Below are 24,212 nucleotides of genomic sequence, written 5' to 3' on the forward strand. Positions count from 1 at the left end.
TTGGGGAAAGCGTGGGGGTTATGTTTGCCTGCTGCAGAGGCCAAAGACTTTAAAGGTACAAAAGGGACTTCAGCTTGGTCCCTTGGCTAGAATGAAGAATAATACCCTCCCTGATGTCACTGCACGTGGTGGGCCAGATAAATGCCTGCAATGAAGGGAAGAGTGGCCATGTGTATCCCTCTGCACTCATGGGACCACTATGTCAGAATAGGGATTCATTCCAGCTGGAGGGTGGTGTGGGTTTATAGGGCTGAGCTGGCTCTCAGACGCTAGGTAGCAGTTGTGGGTGGCTTGTGTCACTGCTCCCCACCCTGGTGGTCTTTCTGCTGCTATGCTAGGGGCCTCACATCCAGATGCTTGCACGAGTTGGACTCCTGAAGTGAATCTGGCCCAGTGGATTTAATAACTTTTATTTCCTTCTCAAGAATGTATTTAATCGTCTAGCAGGGAGAGTCCATCTGTTGAAACTGGAAAACTTTGTAGGTGACATAAGGCTTCTGTAGAATTATTGAAGTGGGTGAAGTCCTCCTTCTCTGTGTGGGTAGTGTAATCTGCTGGATACTGTAGACACAGTATCTGTGCCTGAGGCAGAATTTAAGGGCTTAATTCTGCAAAGTGCTGATCACTCGCAACTCTCATGGCTTCAGCGAGACCTTTGCAGGGTCAAGCTCTCATCGAGTAGCTGGGATTTGCTTTTTCCTAAAGATGACAGATGTGCTTTGGTTATATTTGTGTCTGACTCAGCAAAAACAAAAAAGTGCTATGTGCAGTCCTGGGAAGGGAGAGGGCACAGCTGTGAAGGAGAGGGTTCTCTTCTACACTCAATTCAGTGGTTGAATTCAGAGGAGAAGAATTAAAATTGTTATATTAAAGACCGGGATTGCCAGCTACTTGTGATGTTTGATACAGCATGAGGTTTTCTCCATTTTTTTGAAACGTACCTTATTTCATTTGGAGTGCTGCCTGTCATTCACTGTAGATGGATTTATTTGACTTCCTGACAAATCAGTGTTTGTTCATGTATACCTTGTGTTGTTTTCCCATACAAATCTATATGGCGTTTTACCCCGTAAACATTTGGCTAGCCAGCATCAGCATGAAATGCCAGCTACAGCTTCATAGCTTTATCAGCTGATTTCTTGTTTGATCCCTGTCTTTGTTATACCCTTTTTAGGGCTTGTGTTCCTTTTTGTTCAGATTTTAAAAGAAATTGAGGAATTTTCTCCTCCATGTGTACATCTGCATAACTTCCTCAGTGGCATGCGACTGATTTGGTTGTTATTTTTTGTAAATACAGAATTTTTAGTGCAAAGAATTGTGATGCAGAAATAATTTGAAAAAGGAAAACATAGTTGAAACCGGGAATGTAAGTGTCACATTTGCATGTGCTATAACTTTCTTATCTTCTCATGGATCCATCACTTAAAAAAAAAAAATTCTAGTGCTTCAGATGCTTTACAGCGAAATACTGCAATTGCGGTAAGCTATTGAGAGCCAGATTTCAGAGCTCAGTTTGTGTACTCAGTGGGAGCAGCTGGTTGCTGAGTACTTTTGAAAATCTAGCCCTGAGCTCTTATAGGGGTTGATCCAAAGCCCACTGAAGTCCGTCCATGGGAGATTTTCCACTGATTTTAGAAGGCTTTTGAATCAGCTCCTAAAGAATCAGAATTGTGGTGTTATAGGATCAGATCCTATGATAGTGGGTGCGTAGAAAACTTTTAAGATAGGTGCTAACACCATAGCAATTGGAGCTATTCTCTAATTCTGCTTATTGTACATAACAGGTGTTCCTGACTGAAGCTTTGATGTTCACGTTTAACAGAAAATTATGAATAGGATTTAAATACTTGTAGATACTTGGAGAAGAAAAGGAAATATTAGATTAGATCTTTTTCATTTTTACAGGCCGAAACAAGAACATGAACCTGAGTGGCCGGCCTTACCGACATATTGGTGTGCTTGGAACATCCAAACTGTATGTGATACGGAATCAAATATTTACTTTTACCCCTCAGGTGAGCATGTTAAGCCAATAGGAAAACTTCCTCTTACCTAATGTCTAGTGATTCTCTTTGTGACTCCACTCTAGGTCCAGCAGGACTGATAAAGCAGCTGTACTTTGCTTTGCTCTTTTATAGAAGTTGGATGGCAGCCAAATAGTAATGTTGATACAGCCCTTTCTGTCTCTAAGCAGAGCCCAGCTCCTATAGGCTTATGAAGACCACACTAGATCAATAGTACAAAATCACTGCCCTCACCACAATTCTGGCTGCTTAAAAAAAAAAAAAAAAAGTGAGAGAGAGATAAATAGTTTATCTGAAGAGCTGATCACTTAATAAATCTTTCTACTAATTACTTCACTTGAAAGTGTAGTTCCACTTTATCATGTCAAGAATTATAAACCTCCAGGAGCATGGAATCTGATCTGTGCATTCTATCATCACCATGGCCAGCAGTGCTACAGAAAGGAAATCTATTCTCTCTGTTTTCTCTTAAAAGTCCTTTTGAATATATGTTTGCAAGAAAAAGCCTGTATTTTAGAATAAATGGTCCTTTTTATTCATTTAATAAAATATTACACACTTCTAAGTACAGCCTTATTATAGATTGCTGTAATTCATCCCTGGAAAGTTGTGCTTGCCCCCAGAGCTCATAATTAGACCCCTGCAAGGATATAAAATTTGGATCTGCATCCATCCATGATCTGCAGAAATGGTCCACAGATAATCACATCTGTGGATATAAAGCCGATAACCGCATATTTGCTGGGCTCTCATAATTTCTTTTTCATGGACAAATGAAATATTTCTTTCATTATCACCAGTCTGTATGGTATAGGGCAGGAAAGTAGATTTTATACTTGGGCTAGTAAATTTTCATTATAGTACCATGCAAGGCAAGGTTAATTAGAGCTGTTTCCTTTTCAGCCTAGCAATGTCTATAGGGCTTTTATACATGACGTAAGGAATGAAAATGAAAAAAAACTGAAAGAATACAAGTATCAGGGGGTAAAACTGAAAGAATACAAGCACTGGTAAAGACTTAACTTACATGTTTTCTGCTCCCCAGTTTACTGATCATCACCACTTCTACCTGGCTCTAGACAATCAGATGATTGTGGAGATGCTCAGAACAGAGCTGGCTTACCTCACCTCTTGCTGGAGGATGACTGGAAGACCAACCCTCGCTTTTCCCATCACCCACACCATGCTCAGTAAATTTGATTTTATCTCTGTGACTATCCCAGGCATAAATGATTATTGTGAAGGAGTAGGAGGGTGAATTTGGGAACAAGCAGATTGCATGTCTATCATTAGTTTCTCTGCATTTTAAACATTAAGAATACGTTCGACTTCCTCTGGCTTCTGCCATATTTGAATGGCAACATGATGATTTATGAGGAATTATAAGGGTTTTTTACCGCTCCTCTCTATCCTTGCATCTCCCCACTGTACCCATCCTGTTTCTGTCTAAGAAACACTTGATATAAATTCTATAAGAAACTTGTTATCAATGCTTTTGAATAAGTTAGAGTTGTGTGCTGCCTTTATAGCACTCTTGGCCTCCGTCTTGAACCTATCCCTAGTTTGCGTTGAAGAGTTCAGCTAGTTCATCTACTTGCAGGCCATATTTAAAAATGTTCCTAAACACTAAAACTAGTCCCCAGTTCAGCTAAGGACTCAGTCACACACAGCTGTGTAAACTCAATTGGGATCTTAATCAGTGACTCAATATCCATTTTAAAATCAAAACTATTTTGGTTACTTACAAGTAAACTGATCATGTTAAAATGGTCAAGTGATTTAAAAATATTAAATAGACATTTGTTCCCAAACTAAATAAAATTTTCATGTTTCTTTCTAGTCGATGATGGCTCAGACATTGATCCAGCAGTGCTTGCAACCATAAGAAAATTAGACGATGGGTATTTTGGAGGGGCAAGGTAATGTCACTATCCAAAATCAATTATTCCACTGTTTCTTTGAATTAAGTCCCATTTAAGTCCCCCTGTCTTGAAGATCTGAGTGGTTCATAGGCCTTGTGCTAGCCCTCTCCATAGGGGTGAATTTCAATCTGAATTGTTACACGGAAATTAGTCACTAGTTGGATCTACAAATAACAGCAATGTAAAGTTCTTAGCAGAACCAGGTCTACAGATCTAACAACAATCATTTTTATTAACAGATTGTTCTTTTGAGATTTCCAAGGCTTGAAATTCAATCTTAATTAAGCATCAATATTGGATGTTGGGGATTTGTGGGTTTTCAGAAACATGGTATAAAAAACAGTGATCTTCATTAAAATATGTACTAAATTTTTGAAATTAAAAGTGCATTATATATGTGTATGTATGCATAAGTGTGTACACTCCCTCTCTCTCTCTCTCCCCCTTCCCATTAGGTTATAAATAAAAGTAATGCTTATTTGTTTATTATTTCCAAACTAGTTTCCCACTATTGGCATCTCTTGGAGCCTTAAATCAGCTTTACATCCTACCTGTGGCTTTTAATTTTTGTCAAAGGAGGCTGAACCCATGGTCTCAGTGGTGCTAAACCTTTTTCCATTAAACAAGTAGCATTCTGTGGGAATTCATTCCTGCTCCGGAAAGATAAAATTCTATCTCTTACTATATGTATGTACAGCTTCTTGCACAATGGGGCTGTGACCTTGATTTGGGCCTCTAAGCACTACTATAACACAAATAAATAATAATAGGTACAACAGCATCCACCAGATCTGTGATTATTTACTGGGCACATTTATTGTTTTGTTTCTTTGCTGGTACCAATTATTGCCTAATTACCAAATGTGGATGTGACAGTGGGCCTGGGTGGATTTTGAAGGGGTTTTCAGGGTTGTCCAATGAAGCACAATCCAATATAAAAATGGAAAGATGTTAATTCTTTCTTGCATGTTTTCCTGTTCGCAGGGTAAAGCTAGGCAAACTGTCAGATTTTCTTTCCACCTCGTTCTATACGCATCTGAGCTTCCTGGATCCAGACTGTGACGGAAAACTGTTCGATGATTCTAATGATGGCTGTGATAGTCCTGAAAGTGGATATGAATTAGAAATGTATCCAGATGATTTATTTGACAAAGGTAACAATCTTTAACTTGGAAGTATTGTGTGTCCTGTTATTATAATTAAATCCTAAGTTTACTATAATACCTAATTTAGAGGGGAGAAAAAAGGTCTTTATTTTCACTGTTTATGTGCATTTGACAGTTGATGGTCAGTCGCTGTGTGTCTCAGGCACTAGTAGGGTGACAATACTCATATATTTCTTTGGGAGGGGAGCTCATGTGCACGTTCTTCCCCAGCCCTCATAAGAGGGTGTTTACCTGTAATAGCAGCAGGAAAACTGACAGTGAAGTTAGGTGTGTGCATGATCATGTGTGGTAGTGTTGCCCTATGGTTCAGCCAAAAGACCCTTCTAAACATCAGCTGGAGAACCACCTTCCCTGCTATTTTTCTTTTTTTTTATTTATTTTAAGGGGGGAAAATCCAGGAAATACTATTTCAAAGAGAAATCTATTAGAAACATGATTTTTTTTCAAGTTGTTCAATTAAAAAAAATCAAGTTGACTGTGTCCCTTCACTATGTTGTCTCTGGTCTCTGTCCTTTTTTGCCTTTCTGTTATTTTTCAGTGGAAAAAAGATACTGTGCCTCTAAAAGGAAGCACACGTAAATATTTCCAATCACTTGTTTTAATAAGCCTTTTCTATCTGTCTCTCTCTCTCTCCAGAAAGCCACGATGAGCTGGACCAGTATATAAACGATATGCTGCAAAGCACAGCGCTTAAGTCCTACCTGCCTCCAACTTCAAAGGAAGCTAATCAGCCCCATATGTTCAGTGCTGTTCACTCCATGCGAGAGATACTGTCAATAATGGCCAAGGCAAAGGGTTTGGATGTCCCATGTATGTTTTCTCTGTTTTTTAATTCTTACTGGATGATAAATGTGATAAATGTAAATAACAGAATTTGACAATTGGTGACACAAGTAAATTGCAGTTGCTAGAAAGTAACAAGGTACTGTGTTACTCTGTTTTCAATATGAATGCTTCATTATTCCCATAGTCCTATGTCATTTCATGGTAACTGTGCAATTAACATGCCACGGAACTTAAACATTTAATCTAAATGGACAATATGAAATCAGTTGCAACTAGCCCAATTTATTTTGTACTCATATTTGCAGGTGCTGTTTTTGAGTGGAACCTACAATAAAAAAAGACAGATAAAGACAATGGAAATGGGATCCCACAATGTGATTGGATGTATTGGGGATTTTTACATTTGTGTTGTTTTAAAATGGACTGAACACTTTTTTGTTTTTAGTAAGGACATTGGGAAATGAAACATCTTTAACACCAGAAGATGCCAGTCGATGTACATAAACTCCAGAATTACAAGAACAAATAGAAAAAAGGGCTGCATTATAAACAATAATGGGTAGATTGAAGGGCTATTAGATAATTTACTAGCTAAACCCATCTGTAAATAGACATGTAATGTATATGGAAATCCAGTGTCCATTGAAGTTAATGGAAAGACTCCACTGGACCTTGGATCAGGCCCTATATAAATAATAGTATTGTACAAACCTGTTATCCTTATCCCCTGTCCTTCACAAATAGCCTGTCCTGAGACTATAATAAAATCAATGTGAAATTAACCAGGTGTTTGCCATTCGTCTTCACCTGTCTTGTCATTTTAGGTCCCAGTCAAATAAAGCACATCCTTAACTTTAAGCACATGAGTTGTGCTACTTGCCTTAGTTGGACTATTCTTGTGCTTAAAGTTTATCACACTCTTAAGTGTTGTGCTAGATTGCATCATTCGACTGTAAGATCTTGGGCGCATAGACTGTCTTTTACTGGGTGTTGGTAAAGAATCTAGCACAATGGGGCACTGACTCTGCTTGAGCCTTTGGGCGCTACCATGTGATTAAATCACATTGGATCAGTCTCTATTTAATGAGAAAAGATAAAAACCTGAGTTGAAACTTGGTGTGTAAATTACGTGTACCATGTCCCAGACAGCATGGCTCTTGCATTCTGATTGCTAGAGGTGTTTCTAACATTTTCACTCAGTATTATTCTTTTACTAGATGTTGCATTTCCTTTACATGTTGATTGTTTTGCTTTTCAGGCGCTTCGATGACTCTTCCAACTAAAGTTTTGAACACTCACCGGAAATCTCTGAATCTCGTTGATTCCCCACATCCTCTTGAAGTGAAGGTGAGCTAGTGGAATGATTATACAACAAGTTCTGGAAGATTGTATTTGGAATGAACTTTTGGCCATTAAAGGGGTTTTTGTTTGGAAATTATAGTTAATTGTATGTCATTGAATGAAATGCTTCCTTTTACATTAGCAAAACATAGTAAAATAACTTGTACTTATCTTTTAGAGGCAAATCCTGCCCCACCCTCTTCATAGCCATATAGGGATGATAGGCCGCAAGACCAGAGCAACGGAGGGACAGCATATTGGGAACTTAGTGTGATATGCACTCCCCATCCACCATTGAGCTGTTCTCCAAGAAGTTCATTTCACAGCAGTGTGTGGGGAGGGGGATTTGTGAAAGGACAGGGCCTGGCTGGTGGCTATGTGGCTTTACCAGCCAAACCCCACCAGGATGGAGATATAGCTCCAACAGAGGCTACTGCAGTTATAAGAGTGCACTGTCAGCTGCAAAATGTTTCATATCCTGGAAGGATGGGATTCCACTCCTTGCAGGATTCCTCTCTTCAAAGGCCAGTATTCGCTTATGCACGTGGAAAAAGGATATGGTCCTGAGTCCATTAGTCGTGCAACACCCGACAGTTTATTAAACAGAATCACTTTCATCTAACCACAATTTTCCCTCAACTAATTTGCTGCCAATTCATTGTATACGTTGTTTAGAAAATTGCTAATGGCAATATCTTCACTTGCAAAGCACCATTTAGAAGTACAGGTGAAGAAACCAATAGAACTTGTTGGGAAATCTTCTTTTACTTGATTTCAACTAAATTTGTTAGTTTAAAAAAATTATTAGATCAGTGCCCATGCACGTCTGATTTATAAAGTTAATAACACATGACAAGAGAGAGATGAGAATAGTTTGTTTCCTGCTGTTACAAAATTTCTAGTTTCTTTGGCCAAAAATCTTTCTCGTATTATAATATCTCTGCTGACTCACTGGATCAAAAGTATTTGTGACTGTATTGGGAATGTTCCATACTAGCTGTTATATTTTCTGGGATTAATCACCATCTCTACTGTAGCTTGATGTAAACTGCATAGTGTATCTAAATTTCAAATAAGGAATACTGTGCATTATTATGTCTTCTCCAGTGAGTAGCCAGAGCTAATGAGTTAGTGTTCCATCTACTTACTCTTTCATACTTTTGTTGGTGGGATTTTTTTTTAAATCTCTTCTGTCTTTGATGATCAGGATCCTGAAGCTGTTTTGCACTTACCCAAAGATGATCGTGGTGATTTGGATTGTGAGAAGTTAGTTGAACAGCTGAAGGAGTGCCCAACTCTACATGATCAAGCAGATATATTATACGTCTTGTATATAATAAAGTAAGTTATCAAGGGTTTTCTGAATTGTCTCTTCAGCTTGTCTGGAAGTTCCATCACAGGTTCCCAAACAAAAGCGTAGATATTGTAAACATTTCAGTCTGCTTTAATAGTTTGTTTTTTATGGGGATATTTACAGGTACCTTACATATACTAATGCATATATGTACAGATTTTAGATGAGACAGGTAAGAACACAAGGACTTGATGAGGAATTGTTTAACATAAAAAATGCACTGGCACTTGAGGCCTGGAACAAAGCTCACTGAAATCAAATACGTAAGTCTTCTATATTCGCAAAATACAGTACATGATACAATATTATTGTACACCAGTAAGTTCACAAGAAGTTGGGGTAGAATTTTTATACACAGGTAGGTAGGCACGTGGACATAATTGTTTTTTATACACAGGTAGGTAGGCATGTGGACATAATCGACAAAAGTGCACAATTGTTTCGTTGTGTTATTTTTCAGTATATAAAAGAGTACCGCTTGTCTGGATGGAGTGCAAATGTAGTTTTAATGAATTTGTCTTTGTTTCTTGCATGTTAAAGTGACCCAATGGCTAAAATCCAACAATCCTCAAAACACTCTTGGGAATGTCTAATTGGAGCTGCTAAACATAGTAAAATAGCGCAGTAACTAAACAGGATTGATGAAACAGAACACAAATTTAATCCAACAGCAGTTTTGTAAGAGTGTATTTACTAATACATACTAATTTGTTGTTTTTTTTTTATGTTGAAGAAACACTACAGGATATTGGCAGAGAGTTAGCTTAAGGGTGGGGGACACTTCACCCAATGCTTGGTTTTCTTAAGAGCACACATGATCTTTTGTATACTTCTGTGTTTTGCTTCTCACAGCAGGGCCTTTCTTGGCTCTGGGATCTTTCTGAGCATATGTCTAGCAGCCCCATTTTTCTCCCTTGCCCTTTATATCAACTCACCACATTTTCACGGTGTTGGGCCAATGTCACAGCAACATCATCTTTCCAAAGGCAAGCCCCCTTTGATGCACTGCTTCCCACCAAAATTAGCTGGGGGGGGCACTGTGGTAATATTATGAAGCATAATCAACAGGGAGCCAAGTTCTTTGCTATCATGAACTCTTGGAGGGAGTTAAGAACACAGGAGATAAACTTTTTGTTCATCTGAACTTCTTCTTCATGCCCCTTCCAGAAGTTTAGAAATATGAAAGATGTAGTTTCCCAAGAAGAATGTCACTATTTAATTTGTATAATCTCCAGAAGTTTTCTACAGAGTGTTTTGATTCCTATGATCTACTGCTAGAGTGCAGAATTCTCAAACCCCAAACACAGTTGCAAAAATAAACTCACTACCTCTTTCAACATCTTCACCATGATGAACAGCAGCAGCATTACCACCTTCTTTTGATGCCCAGCAGATGTCAAATCTAATAGGGTATAGTATGAAAGTTTGATTAACAGCTTGAGAAAAGGCAACGTGAAGAAAATCTATGAGAAACCCTTGACACATCGAAGAAACTAATTCAATCTTCAGCACTGTTGGTGAAAGCTATTGTTATTTGGCTTTGTCCTGCAAGGTGCTGAGCACCTTGTTCCTGATCCAACAAAGTATCTAAATAAACCCTTAACTTCAAGCATGAGAGCCGCTCTGTTGACTTCAGCGAGACTACTCACATGCTTAACTTTAAGCAAGAATATAAGTATGGGATTTCCAAAGAGATTTATGTGCCCAAATCCTGTTGACTTCTAATAGATGCCTAATTGCCCTCTGTGCTTGTAAATTCCTTCCCAAGTGATCTGTTGGATTAGGGCCAGACTGCTTGGCACCTTGCAGGATCATACGGAGGTTCAGTTTCCTGCTTTCACCATCTGTCATGTCTCTGCATGGATTGTCTTTAGAAATCTGCATTCTTTGCTCCTGGGCACCAAAGTTGTCATTTCTGCTTTTTCTTCCGGCAGAGGCCCAGACTGGGATACAGAGCTGAATGGCCAGTATGGAGTCACCATTCATTGTCTGCTCAATGAGCTCTACAGCAAGGCAGGCCAGAACCAAGAGTGGGGGTTAATTCGTTACATCTCTGGCATACTCAGAAAGAGAGTGGAAGTTCTGGCTGAGGTACAACAAACACAAATGTTGCCAATTTCTTCAGTTTCCCTCCTGTGTGCCCCAGAAACAGATATTCTCAAATAGTTTTGTCTATTAACACTCAAAACACAAATTACAATGTGGCCTATGTTTACCCCATTCTGGTTTTACCTTCCATCAAGTGTGTTAAAGCAAAGAGAATGCTGTAGTATATTTTAGAGCAGCAATGAAGGCTTAGTAACATGAAACCTTACAATAAAACTCTGCCTTTGAACTTCTCTGAGAAAGGTAAAATCTGAGTGAGGTTGCCTGGTTATTTGGAGACATGAGGGTTGTAGATTAGTGAAGTGAGACTAGAAAGTTTCTGCAGTACTGGAGAAGGTTAGATGAAGATTTTTTTAAAAAAATAAAAAGGTGTCTTGAATATAATAATTATTTATTTGTGTTACCGTAGTGCCTTGGAGCCCCAGTCATAGAGTTTAAGGCCAGAAGGGACCACCAGAAGTCTGACCTCCTGTACTTCACAGGCCATCAGCACCCATGCACTAAACCCAACAATCAAAAATAGACCAAAGTATTACAGCCCACAGGAGACTAGACTATGTGCCAAAGGCAGAGAATAGGAGAGAGCAAGGTGCACCAGTGCCCAAGACCCCTGTAATGGCAGGGAAATCATAGGCCAGTACAAAAGGATGGTCCCTTTCCCAAAGAGTTTACAGTCTAAAGTCTAAGTATATTAAAATATACAGGAATGACAAAACATCTGGAACTATTTAAGGAAAATGGCAGAAGTCCGTTGTCTACACCTTGGGCTTGTCTGCATGTACAGCACTGCTGTAGCGCTTTAGTAAAGAAGCTACTACGCTGATGGGAGAGCATCTTCCTGCCGGCGTAGTTAATCCACCTCCATGAGAGGCAGTAGCTATGTCTACACCGGGGGTTAGGTCGGTATAACTGCGTTGCTCAGGGTGTAGATTTTTCACACCCCTGAGTGACATAGTTATACTGATATAAGTTTGTAATGTAATGTAAACCTGGCCATTGATTTCATCCTGATCATTAAAAAATTATTTCCTTTTGGCTGTCATAAATAAGTCTCCAATTGCCGTGCTTATACTTAGTTACAGTAAGTTCCCGAGATTTGCATATTGCTATCATTCCTAGCCATTTTTCGGCTTGCTTTTCATCCTGTGCAATGCTATTGCAGCGTTTTGACCATCACACACACAAAGGCTACAGTGAGCAATTTGTTGTAACTGCACTGCACCATTTCCCTAAGTATGAAGCATGTTTTTTTCCTGTCTTCCTAGAGGGGCCACGAAGGGCTAGCTGGGCATGGGGCATTGAAAAATTTATAAATTAGGATGTTAGGACTCTGACAATGGAGTGCAGGGGAGGATGAGGGTATGATTAGTTCTCAGGGGGGTTGGGAAACATTGCTCTGCTCTCAATGGGCTTTGATTCAGGGGCTTATAGCTGTTAAACTAAACACTTTGCACTAAGACCAACATAAAGAAGGTAACATACAGCAAGACTGGGGCGGGAGGGCAGTGCCTATTTGGAAATGCATTCAAGTGTCTAAACTAACTATAGGACAGAATATTGCATACAGAGAATCTTTCTTTTTTTGGAGGGATACAATTGTTCAGAGTCTGTCTGGCTGTAATACTACATACATTCTCTCTCTCACACCCACACACACCAATGAAGTTTTCTTGTAACTTTATCTATTTTATCTTGTAAATAACAAAGTCATAATCATATAGGAAGCGTTAGAATACTCCATAGGCCAGAGCTAGCACCACTGAAGGTGAAATTGTCATATCTCCATTGGCTTCAGTGGACCTATGACAATCTACATTAATGTACATTTAATCTACAATAGCTGAGGTTCTGCCTCTGAACTGTACATTTAGTAGCAGATGCAAATACACTGAGGAATTACTGAAGAAATGCTTTTTTTTCTAGAATTTAAAAAAAAATATCATTGTTGCCATATAACTTAACAGAGTGGGCTCTCTTGCTTTCTGTATTGTACTGTAATAGGCATGCACAGACCTTCTGTCACACCACAAGCAACTTACAGTGGGCCTGCCACCTGAGCCGCGTGAAAAAACTATTACCGCGTAAGTGTTAGCTCTGTCTCAGTCTGGATGTCTTGTATTTCAGAGTTCCTACTGCCGATACAGTGTTTCTGTAACAGGATGCTGGCCAGGAGAGCCTGAGTCAGCCCCCTGTTAGCCCAGATCCAATTAAGAAGCATTAATTGGAGCTGGCTGAGTATGCCATGCCTAATTGATAGAAGGGAAGCACCTGCGGGCTTTATTCGCCAGCAGGGCTCTATGGGGCTGGCAGGAAGGAAGCAAAGGGGGGAGAAAGGAAAGGGAGGAGCCAAAGGCTGTGCGTCCCTGCGTGCTGGAGAAGCGAGCTGTCCCCCAGGTTGCTAGTTTGGAGTGGTCTGTGAATAAAAGGCGGTGGGAGCTGACACTGTAAATAAAAGGCACTGGTGATTGCACCCAGAAGAGGTCTCTGGCTGATTTGTGGGCGCAGGGGTCCCATAGAGCGAGGGAAAACAGGAGGCCCTTGTTACAGTTTCCAAATTATTAACTGTTATTTTCAGAAGGAATCACGGGTCTGTAAGGTCTATAAAGCAAAGTTGTTTTGGTGCATTTTAAGTTAGACACTTCAAATTAAAACCTCTAAATCCAAACAGTTGACACATGTAGAAAATAATAAGCATCATAAGCACTCCTAACTGTCTGGTTCACTTTCCTTAGCCCTCTGCCACCTGAAGAGTTGTCAAAGCTTATTTATGAAGCCAGTGGGCAAGACATCAGTATTGCAGTCCTTACCCAGGTATAAAACACGTGGAAGGAGTGGAAGTTTTTCATGCTGTACCTTCTGTTTCTTGTGTTGTCTGGTGCTGGCCAGAGTTATGATGAATGCCCCTGACTAGCTATCCTTTGTTCATTTGCTCATGCCAGGAAATAGTGGTGTATTTGGCTATGTACGTCAGGTCACAGCCCAGCCTTTTTGCAGAGATGCTCAGACTCCGCATTGGACTAATAATTCAGGTGATGGCTACTGAGCTGCTTCGCAGTTTGAACTGTTCAGGTAAGTCCAATTGTACTGTAATACTGTAGTAAACAAATCTCTCTCCTCTCCCCACCCCCAATGATCAACATTTCAGTTACATAGGACAAGATAAATAATTTGCTTATTTTTAACATAGCCCTTTTCTTAAAATATCTCTATCAAAATTCTCCCTTCAATAAACACCGTAAAGAGACATTCCGGGGGAAGGGGGTTTAAAACATTCTTGGGGGGGGCTTTAAAAATCCTAATACAATAATTCTATTTTTAAGCAGACTCCCAATTTTGTGTGTGTGGTTTTTAGCTTTTATTTTCCCAGGACAACTCAGCTTAAACACCGTCTGTTTTTTAATTAAATCCTTTATCCAACACACACAGTTACAAATTTTGAAAATAATCTGCATTCCTAGCATCCTTTTGACATAAAGAAATACCCACACTCCTTTTAAAAAGTGTCCTAGCTATTTAGACGTGTACATTGTCTAATGTACGGACTATGAGGGTGTAAATTGCAACGCACACTAGTGTGCTATGCTGTAACTCCCCCATGTGAATGGTGCGGGCACAAACTAAAAAGTTCCTAGTGTGTGTTAACTTAATCCTGTTTAATGAGGGCTATGTTAACATGAACTAGATATGTTTTAGTTCATGCCTGCAGTGTCCACATGGGGGGCGGGGGAGTTACAGCACAGTACACTAGTGTGCGCTGCAGTTCACACACCCCGAAGTCCAAACTGCTGGGCTGTGTAGTCAAGCCCTTAGGCTGCCCTGACTAAGTTGCATTGAGGCCTGGTCTACAACTAAAACTTAAAAAGAACAGGAGTACTTGTGGCATCTTAGAGACTAACAAATATTTTTGAGCATAAGCTTTCGTGGGCTACAGCCCACTTCATCGGATGCATGGAATGGAACACACAGAAAGAAGATATTTATACATACAGAGAACATGAAAAGGTGGGAGTAGCCATACCAACTGTAAGAGGCCAATCAATTGAGATGAGCTATCATCAGCAGGAGAGAGAAAAAAAACAACCTTTTGAAGTGATAATCGAGATGACCCATAGAAGGTGTGAGGATATTTTAACATGGGGAAATAGATTCAATTAGTGTAATGACCCAACCATTCCCAGTCTCTGTTCAAACCTAAGTTAATTGTATCTAATTTGCATATTAATTCAAGTTCAGCAGTCTCTCTTTGGAGTCTGTTTTTGAAGATTTTTGTTGCAAAATTGTCACCTTCAAGTCTGTCACTGAGTGGTTAGAGAGGTTGGTGTTCTCCCACTGGTTTTTGAGTATTTTGATTCCTGATGTCAGATTTGTGTCCATTTATTCTTTTGCGTAGAGACTGTCCGGTTTGGCCAATGTACATGGCAGAGGGGCATTGCTGGCACATGATGGCATATATCACGTTGGTGGATGTGCAGGTGAACGAGCCCCTGATGGCGTGGCTGATGTGATTAGGTCCTAGGATGGTGTCACTTGAATAGATATGTGCACAGAGTTGGCATCGGGCTTTGTTGCAAGGATAGGTTCCTGGGTTAGTATTTGTTGTATGGTGTGCGGTTGCTGGTGAGTATTTGCTTCAGATTGGGGGGCTGTCTGTAAGCGAGGACTGGTCTGTCTCCCCAGATCTGTGAGAGTGAGAGAGCATCTTTCAGGATAGGTTGTAGATCTTTGATGATGCGCTGGAGAGGTTTTAGTTGGGGGCTGAAGATGACGGCTAGTGGCGTTCTGTTATTTTCTTTGTTGGGCCTGTCCTGTAGTAGGTGACTTCTGGGTACTCGTCTGGCTCTGTCAATCTGTTTTTTCACTTCAGCAGGTGGGTATTGTATTTTAAGAATGCTTGATAGCGATCTTGTAGGTGTTTGTCTCTATCTGAGGGATTGGAGCAAATGTGGTTGTATCTTAGAGCTTGGCTGTAAACAATGGATCGTGTGGTGTGTCCTGTATGGAAGCTGGAGGCATGCAGGTAAGTGTAGCGGTCAGTAGGTTTCCGGTATAGGGTGGTGTTTATGTGACCATCACTTATTAGCACTTATTAGTGACACCATCATAGGACCTAATCACATCAGCCACGCCATCAGGGGTTCGTTCACCTGCACATCTACCAACATGATATATGCCATCATGTGCCAGCAATGTCTCTCTGCCATATACATTGGCCAAACCAGACAATCTCTACGCAAAAGAATAAATGGACACAAATCTGACATCAGGAATCATAACATTCAAAAACCAGTGGGAGAACACTTCAACCTCTCTAACCACCCAGTGACAGACTTGAAGGTGGCAATTTTACAACAAAAAAACTTCAAAAACAGACTCCAAAGAGAGACTGCTGAACTTGAATTAATATGCAAATTAGATACAATTAACTTAGGTTTGAACAGAGACTGGGAATGGTTGGGTCATTACACTAATTGAATCTATTTCCCCATGTTAAAATATCCTCACACCTTCTATGGGTCATCTCGATTATCACTTCAAAGGTTGTTTTTTTTCTCTCTCCTGCTGATGATAGCTCATCTCAATTGATTGGCCTCTTACAGTTGGTATGGCTACTTCCAGCTTTTCATGTTCTCTGTATGTATAAATATCTTCTTTCTGTGTGTTCCATTCTATGCATCTGATGAAGTGGGCTGTAGCCCACGAAAGCTTATGCTCAAATAAATTTGTTAGTCTCTAAGGTGCCACAAGTACTCCTGTTCTTTTTGCGGATACAGACTAACACAGCTGCTACTCTGAAAACTGAAACTTAGGTTGACCAATCTAAATTGCTCAGGGCTGTAAAAAATTTAATGCCCTGTGCTAATTAGTTAGTCCAATCTAACCCCACCGTAGACACCTCTAGGTCAACAGAAGAATTCTTCCATTGACCTGGCTACCACATCTTAAGGGGGGGGGGGATTTATTACTTTCTGTAGCTGTAATAAGTCTCTATCCAAAAGCACTACAGTGATGTAGCTGTAGCACTTGTAATGTAGACACATCCTGACTTTCAATGAAATTTAGGCTTTAGTGTAGACACAGGCTATATCAGCAAAATTTGTGTCACTCAGCGGTGTGAATTAAGTTACACCAACATAAGCGCTTGTGTGGACAGTGCTATGTCGTCGCTCATGGAGGTGGGTTTTTTATGCTGACGGGAAAACTCTCTCCCATTGGCATAGAGTGTCTTCACCACACAGGCAGTGGTGCAGCTGTGCCGGTGCAGCTGCGCCATTGCAGCGCTGTATGTATAGACGTAGCTTTAGATGCTTTTGGAATTTCTACTTGAAGTGACTTTATATCAATTACAAAGTTAGAGGCATTCAGCCTTCCCCTAGATTTCTCTCCCACCCCTCCTCCCCCGCCCACACACACACATGCTGCAGTCCTACATATGCTTGACTGTGGTAGAGTTAGTATCTAAATTTCTGAATATTGACATATTTTCTCTTTAATTTTATTTCCCTGATCTCCCAAAGAGGATATATAAGACCTATTCTCACCTGTTACTCATATTCTACTGCAAATGGGAATTAAATAAATGAGCTGTACACAGCATAGCTAATACAGCTTCGAAGTTCATCACAGGAGGAAGCAGTGAAGCTAAAGGGAAATCTATGAACAATTGAAAGAGTCGCCAAACAGTAAAATTTAAAGGTGTTATAGTCCTGTGTAGCAGTAGGAGCAATTATCAGAAGTGATAAGAGTTAATTGGTACCAAATCATAGTCGAATTTTGATGCTGATACTGAATGAACATAGGGTCCGCCCAGATTTCTGTGTCCTAGGTGGTCTCAGTACCTGTGGCCCACTAAGTGAATCCTGTGTGGGAAGCTTCCAGTCAGCAGCAGCTGGTAGGCTTCCCAGTTTTTCCATCTCCTGGGCATGAATTCAGAGACCTTGCTACCCTCCCTGGCAAACTGGAGCCCACTGATTTAAAAAAAAAATTACATCTTGTGACCCAGTATTATACTTAGCCTGTATTTGGGAATTTGTGGGTTGTTTCCATTAGGAAGAGAAACTGATGATGGAGTTAGGATTTTTTTTTTATACAATCCTGTTTGTTTACAAAAAATATACAAAGTCCTGTTTCCCAGAACGCAGTAAGAATGGAAAAGCAGGAGATAGTTTCTTTGCTCAATGTTCCAAGCCTCTTTCCAGCCAGCACTCTGCCCAAAAGCTTTCTCTCACTTAACTTTTTCTTGGGGTCATGCTACGAATGCTTCTCTGGCCATCTCTGGGGCTTCCTTGCTGCCTTCTCTGGCTGCTTCTGTGGTGTTTCTCCTGCTTCTGTCTCTTACACGGACAGCTCCATCAATAATAAAAATATCCAGCCCTACGCATTTGCAATCAATCCTCAGGAAAATTCCTTTGTCCACATAGTTCAGATTCCTGACCAGCAGCCTTGAATGTGGCCTGTGTTTTGGGTGGTGGCTCCTATTGTTTCAGCTATTTTCTTTCATAAAGGAGCCTTAACTTTTTCTTACATCTATCTTGATGAAGGATAGCTGTTATACCCACTAGCTTCTATGAGGTTTTGCCCAAACCCTAGTACAAATAATAATTAGGGTTCCTTTGATGAAGATTACCTCTTTAGAGTTTGTTAACTACTTTTTGCTTTTTTTTAAAAAAATAAGCAAGTATTAATAACAGGCCATAACTAGGAATTAACCCTGTTTTCCTAGAAAAACTACAATATGAATGACCTAGTATAGTATTTTTTCACTAGGTGAAGAAGCCTCAGAAAGTTTAATGAATCTAAGCCCCTTTGATATGAAAAATCTCCTGCACCATATTTTGAGTGGGAAAGAGTTTGGCGTTGAAAGAAGCAGTAAGTTGTCTATTTGGTTGCTTGAATGTATAATAACTTGTGCATGTATATATTGAGCAAGCGCTATTTAGATGCAGAGTTTATTTTAAGTTTTATAAGCAGCAATCTCCTCTTTAGAAATGTTTGCTGCAGAGATCCCGATTATGTATGAAATACAAGGGTTTAATATCCAAAAACAAACATGCCTGTTATTTTCAGTACCCCAAGTATTATTTGGAACTATAGAATTTTTAATATAGCAATATTGTAAAATCATATAATCATTTTTGGACACATCTGTGGAAATAAGTGATCTTTCCAGACAGGAGGGATAGAGTAAGAATTGTAGTGAGATTGCATCAAGCATTTTTATATGTACAAAGAGTGGTCTGTTTATAACCTATCTTGCCCCTCAACATGTGTATCAGCCAGGTGACATACTTTATCATGGCAGAGATAGTTTCATTGTTCTGTCATCTCTTCATTTTTGAATGCAGAGTAATCCTTAAAATGTAAACTGTTCTAGGATTGGGCTTTGGTGTGGTCATACAGCCCCTGCCACGCTGTTGTGCCGGGGACAGATGCATGGTGTCTCAGTGGGAGCTTTGGGAGACATTGTATTAGATTTAGGCATGGAAGGCCAGATTCCCAGCTGGTGTAAATGAATGAACATCTGGAAGTGTGAGCCAGAGCAACTCCTGCCTTACACCCTTTTACAGGGCACAGTATGTGCTCCCCACTCAGTATAGGCCCAACTGTGCAGGATGTTACAGATGAGGAGGGGAATGGCCCTCTCCCCTCCACCTGTTTAGGCTAGGCTAGGGTTGCTGTCAGGACTAGCCAGGATCACTCTGAGCACAAGGACTAGGTTTGTGTCTGGTCTCTGTGTAGGGGCACAAAAATGAGAAGCTCCTTGTGCCGTGTACCTAAATAAGGCCAGATACAATGTTTAGTGTTGGTTGATCTCACTTATGTGCACACAGATGATAATTAAGGCTCATTATTAAACTTAAAACATAGATGTGGGTCTGAAACTGGGAGCTGGTGAAAATGCTTGTGAATGGCAAATATTTATAGATGCTAGATGCTATAGTGTTTCCATCATTTGTTCTGGGCATGTAATGGACATTGACAAAGCAGAGCTCTGTCTCCTTCCTACGTAACGACCATTTTTGAAGGTTCATCCTTTCACAGGTCTGCAAATCATGTTAAGTAACTGCACATCAAATTGTTTTAAAATATATATGAATACAGAAAACATTGTGCACTAAAATTAGGCCATGTCAAGTTCTCAGTGATACGCAGACAGACTTTTAAAATGAGAATGTCTAATGTGACCAAGGTTGAAGGATATTGAGAACAAAAACATCTGGCCTGTCTAAACTTCAAAGGACATATCGATAGTCCCAGGAATTCCTGGCTCCTAAATCCATATTTAGGCCAAAATATTTGGAAGGGTTGAGCACTCAAAAAACCCCACTGAAGACATTGGGAGCTGCAGATTCCCACTAGCTTTGAAAATTGGGCCAAAAATATTTAAATGTCTAAATATGGATTTAGAAACCCAACTTTAGGCCATTCTGATTTGAAAGTTTGACTTATGCTTTTGATATTATTGGAAGTAAAGAGATATCATGGAAAGTGCATAGTCCTGAGATACAAGGTGTTTTTCCTTTAATTTCTACATACAGTTTTAAGTTGTATTCTTATTATTACTTAAACATAGCTACGTTTAATCTAGAAAACTGCCTTGTTTCTTTCTTAGTGCGGCCTCTAGATTCCTCTACCTCCAGCCCTGCAATTTCTATTCATGAAGTCGGGCACACTGGAGCAACTAAAACAGAAAGAAGTGGCATTACTAGACTGAAGAGTGAAATGAAACAGGTGGGAGGATCTCCTTTTCTGTGCATTCTTTAAGCAGCACAGGATTTATGAAAGTCATGTTTTAAACTCAGGAGACAAAACTGATTTTTTGTTTGTTTTATCTAGCCCCTATTACATTCATGGTAAATTGCAAACTTTTCCTATCTGCTTTATTATTTGAAGTAGTAGTGGCTGTTTTTTTTTTTTTTTAGGGGGGGGGGGCCTGGGGGGGGCAGGAGGTAAGGAAATCAATTTTTTTTCCAAACCATTTTCCTTTTTGGTTTTAATTTAAAATTCTTAAATTAGCACATTTCAACCAGCTCCTGGTTTGAAGCATTAAGGGCTGACAGACCAAGTTCCCATCATTCTTTCTTAGGTAAAGATTCCATTCGCATCAAAGTAAAGATTTGGCTCAAACAGTATTCATGCTTGTATTTTACACCTCTGTTTTTTCTGGCATACAAATCTTTAATGTGTCAGGTAAAGAATGTCTCAGGTAAAGAACTCTGTTTACTTTAGCAAATGGTAGGTTGGGAGGCAAACAAAGAGGCGTTTTCTTATCTCAGTAGGCAGAGGGATTGGTGAGCTACCTCCCCATTAATGCAGTAACATATGTACTGTATAAATAAGATACCAAGACAGCTGGAGTTTTTCTATGCAGATTACTAGATGCAAACATCTTTTCTGGGAACAGCACATTCAATTCTTATTTACTTTGGCATGTAAATGTAATTCTTAAACCAAAACAAATTTGTCTAATGATTTGGCCTAAATAAATAAGTCCTGATTTAATTTCTGAGTATAGCCTCATCCTGCACTGAGATCTGCAAGCAGGGATCTTTACTCTCCTCCCTCGCCTCCCCTCATCCCCCCGAGTCCCTCCATGCAGATGTAAAGATACACTCAGAAAAGAAATCTTAGATCCATTTTTCATGTGTTTCTGCATAGGAGGGACAAGAGTCACTATCCAATGACACCACTGGGACTCTTTTTGCTAATACATTTTCTCATGCAGCAAGTGAGCATATGGGAAGATACAATAGAGAACACAAACCAGATTGTTTTTAAACTGTTTTAGGTTATTTTTGTACATCTGTTTAAATTAATTGCATAACTAATTTTTGATTCCAGATGAATAGGAGGTCATCTGCTGATGAAAAGGTGAAATAAATCTATATGTTCATAAGAATGCATGTTTTCCTCCCTCACTACTGAATTATGTACACTTGTCCTAGAACTAAGGGAACTAAAAGGCTTTTTGTACGCTGTGAATACAGAACACTTTAACATTCAATAATCTAATTAATATGGTGCAGTTTTGCCTGTGCTACTGCTGCTAGTTTGTTGTTGTGAGCAGAATGACCTATGTTCCAGTCTCTCCAGAGGTCTAGCAATTTATATCAAATTTAGAGTGTGGATATCAGTCACATGGCAAGTTGTGAATATCTGAGTTAATTTCCTTTCAAGTAGAGAACACATTATAATGTCCTGCCTTTTAGAATACCTGACTGGCCATTAGATGGCAGCATTATATTGTTCTACATAGAGATGTAGCACAGTTGCAACTTTCTTTAGAAATTTAAAGGTGGGAAAATGTTTCTGAGATTAGTCACTTTAGAAGGAGAGGTGCCATTTCTGCACAGAAAAGGAGTTGAGTGGCTTCTTTCCTGCTGAGGAGAGTTGACCTTTTTCCATTCATGTTGATTCCCAGTAGGTTTTGTTGAGCCATCAGGAATATTCAACCTTTTGTATCGGGGGAAAAAACCCAACTCTGAAAGACATCAGTTTGACGGCGAACATTTTGACTGTTTTGACCTTAGACTGTTTCTATATTGGAGCTGATTTTCAAATGTGCTTAGCACCTCCAGCTCCAATTATTGATTTCTTTGGGTGTTCCATACTTCTGAAAATCAGTCCCAGTACTTTTACAGCTTATCTAAATCATTATTGTTTAATCAAAAAGAAAGCTATTAAGAATACCCTTAGTTGCTAACCAGCATCTAATCATTTCTCTTGGAAAACTGCCTCAGTAGTTTTGCTAAGCATTACCGGCCTGGCTAACAACCTGCATGATTTGATAGCATGGTATAACTTTCTTTCTAGCACTAATATAAGGTGTAAGGGATAATATCGACCATGCATCATGTGGATGCAACTGCATTCTTTTTTAATCTCATTTGGGTTTTTATGTCTTCGTGCTATCTGAGGTAGATTCTGTGGAAAGCTTGTGATAGCGTAGTAAGAAATTAATGTAAAACGCTGAAAATCCTTAAACATAAAGGGTCTAATTGTGATTTCACTTTAATGTAAATCAGGAGTAACTTCCCCGATTTCAATGAAATTGTACCAGTGTGAGAGCCCATTTTGACCCAAAGAATGGTTCTCTCTTAAGTAAATGAGTTTAATTTTTATTGCACATTTGTTCCTTTTCATGCATGTGTCACTTCATCTTGTTTTTCTTGTCATGACTGACTGACTTTTTTTTATTTCTGTTTTGTAGTTCTTTTATGGGGGCCATTCCATGTCCAGCAGCATGCATGCTTCCAGGTTCACGGTAAAATACCATTCAGAAATTTGCAGTCTGTTTCCTTTCTCCCTCTGCAGGGAGTCTAAACATAACTTGCAGCTTTTCTTATGTAAAATGTATGTGTTTTTTTTTTTTAAAACCCTAGCTTTTTGTTTCATTCACCTTCATGGAGAGCCAGTTCTTATTTCTGGTTTTTTATAACAGAAATCTTATTTTCCACATTCTTCTAAATTTTCAGTGTTATGATGGATTTAGCTACTTGACTAGGAGCTGCGTGGCTAAATCCTGTGCAGCCCTGAACATTTAATGGTAATGTGGAAATATAAGTTTAACCCAATTTATTCTCAGCGGGGTTTTTAGTTATATAAATTTTGAATTCATAGGAGGAAAGAGATAATAGTGCTGGTTAGAGCAAAGTGTGGGCCAGTTTCCACATATTGTAATATCTTACCCTTCTATTCCACCCCTGTTGGGATAAAACTGAGGAGTAATTTTGTCTACTAAGGACGTGGATGAAATTCCCTTCAAATTCACTTTTTCTTCTCGATTTAAATAAGAGTTTGAAATTAGGCCTGCCTTTTCATCTGAAGGATAAAGCATATTAATTCATTGTGTCAGCCGCTCCTTCACTCCCAAACTCTCCCAGTCTGCATAGACAAATAGCCATACAAGTAAAATGATAAATGTCCAGTCTTAGCTATCTTAGCTGGTAGGATAACAATTAACACAGTGCCTACCTGTACTGCACCCAAAGACCGATTGGCTTCACTGTGAAGGCAAGTACATAGGTGCTGGAACTAGGGGTGCTGGGGCTGCTGCCACACCTCCTGGCTTGAAGTGGTTTCCATCATGTTGTACAGGGTTTACAGTTTGGATCAACATCTCTCAGCACCTCCACTATACAAATTTTTCCAGCACCCCTGGTCGAGTACAGTTAAAATCTTCAATATTAGTAGCTGAAAGGTTTCACTTTTATGGGCTCCTAATTCATATCCTCAAGGATAACTTTGCAAGATCTTTAGTTTGTTTTAATACTCAAAAAATAGAATGTTTCTTCATTTCCAAATAACTCTCAAACGTGACCAACTAGCCTTAATAACTTGCTGCACTTTGAACCAAGTGCTGTACACGCTGGGTGCAATACATCCCTTTTCAGCGGGTTTGCACCAGATGTAGGCACCATTTACGACCTGGGAGGTTAAATGGTACATAGGATTTGGGCTGGCCACTGTGGACAGGGATAAATATCACCCATTCTGAATATTGACAAAGATTACT

At 39.6% G+C, this 24,212-nt stretch overlaps 1 protein-coding gene across 6 annotated transcripts in view; it reads left to right on the plus strand.

The window, feature by feature from the left end:
• The window catches only part of PHKA2 (phosphorylase kinase regulatory subunit alpha 2), a 70,951-nt gene that overhangs the window by 29,736 nt on the left and 17,003 nt on the right, over positions 1-24,212 (plus strand). For 5 of the 6 annotated variants that reach the window (XM_034755834.1, XM_034755824.1, XM_034755816.1 and 2 more), the window contains exons 16-30: positions 1,906-2,015; positions 3,070-3,214; positions 3,865-3,943; positions 4,931-5,100; positions 5,749-5,922; positions 7,157-7,245; positions 8,447-8,580; positions 10,528-10,684; positions 12,701-12,780; positions 13,432-13,510; positions 13,639-13,768; positions 18,464-18,565; positions 20,310-20,428; positions 21,539-21,568; positions 22,908-22,961. In XM_034755834.1, the coding sequence (XP_034611725.1) occupies positions 1,906-2,015; positions 3,070-3,214; positions 3,865-3,943; positions 4,931-5,100; positions 5,749-5,922; positions 7,157-7,245; positions 8,447-8,580; positions 10,528-10,684; positions 12,701-12,780; positions 13,432-13,510; positions 13,639-13,768; positions 18,464-18,565; positions 20,310-20,428; positions 21,539-21,568; positions 22,908-22,961 (1,652 nt within the window). The remainder of the gene's footprint in view (positions 1-1,905; positions 2,016-3,069; positions 3,215-3,864; positions 3,944-4,930; positions 5,101-5,748; positions 5,923-7,156; positions 7,246-8,446; positions 8,581-10,527; positions 10,685-12,700; positions 12,781-13,431; positions 13,511-13,638; positions 13,769-18,463; positions 18,566-20,309; positions 20,429-21,538; positions 21,569-22,907; positions 22,962-24,212) is intronic. The other variant, XM_034755842.1, reaches the window with a different exon arrangement.

This window comes from Trachemys scripta, chromosome 1 (assembly GCF_013100865.1).
Source record: "Trachemys scripta elegans isolate TJP31775 chromosome 1, CAS_Tse_1.0, whole genome shotgun sequence".
Lineage (NCBI taxonomy): Eukaryota > Metazoa > Chordata > Testudines > Emydidae > Trachemys > Trachemys scripta.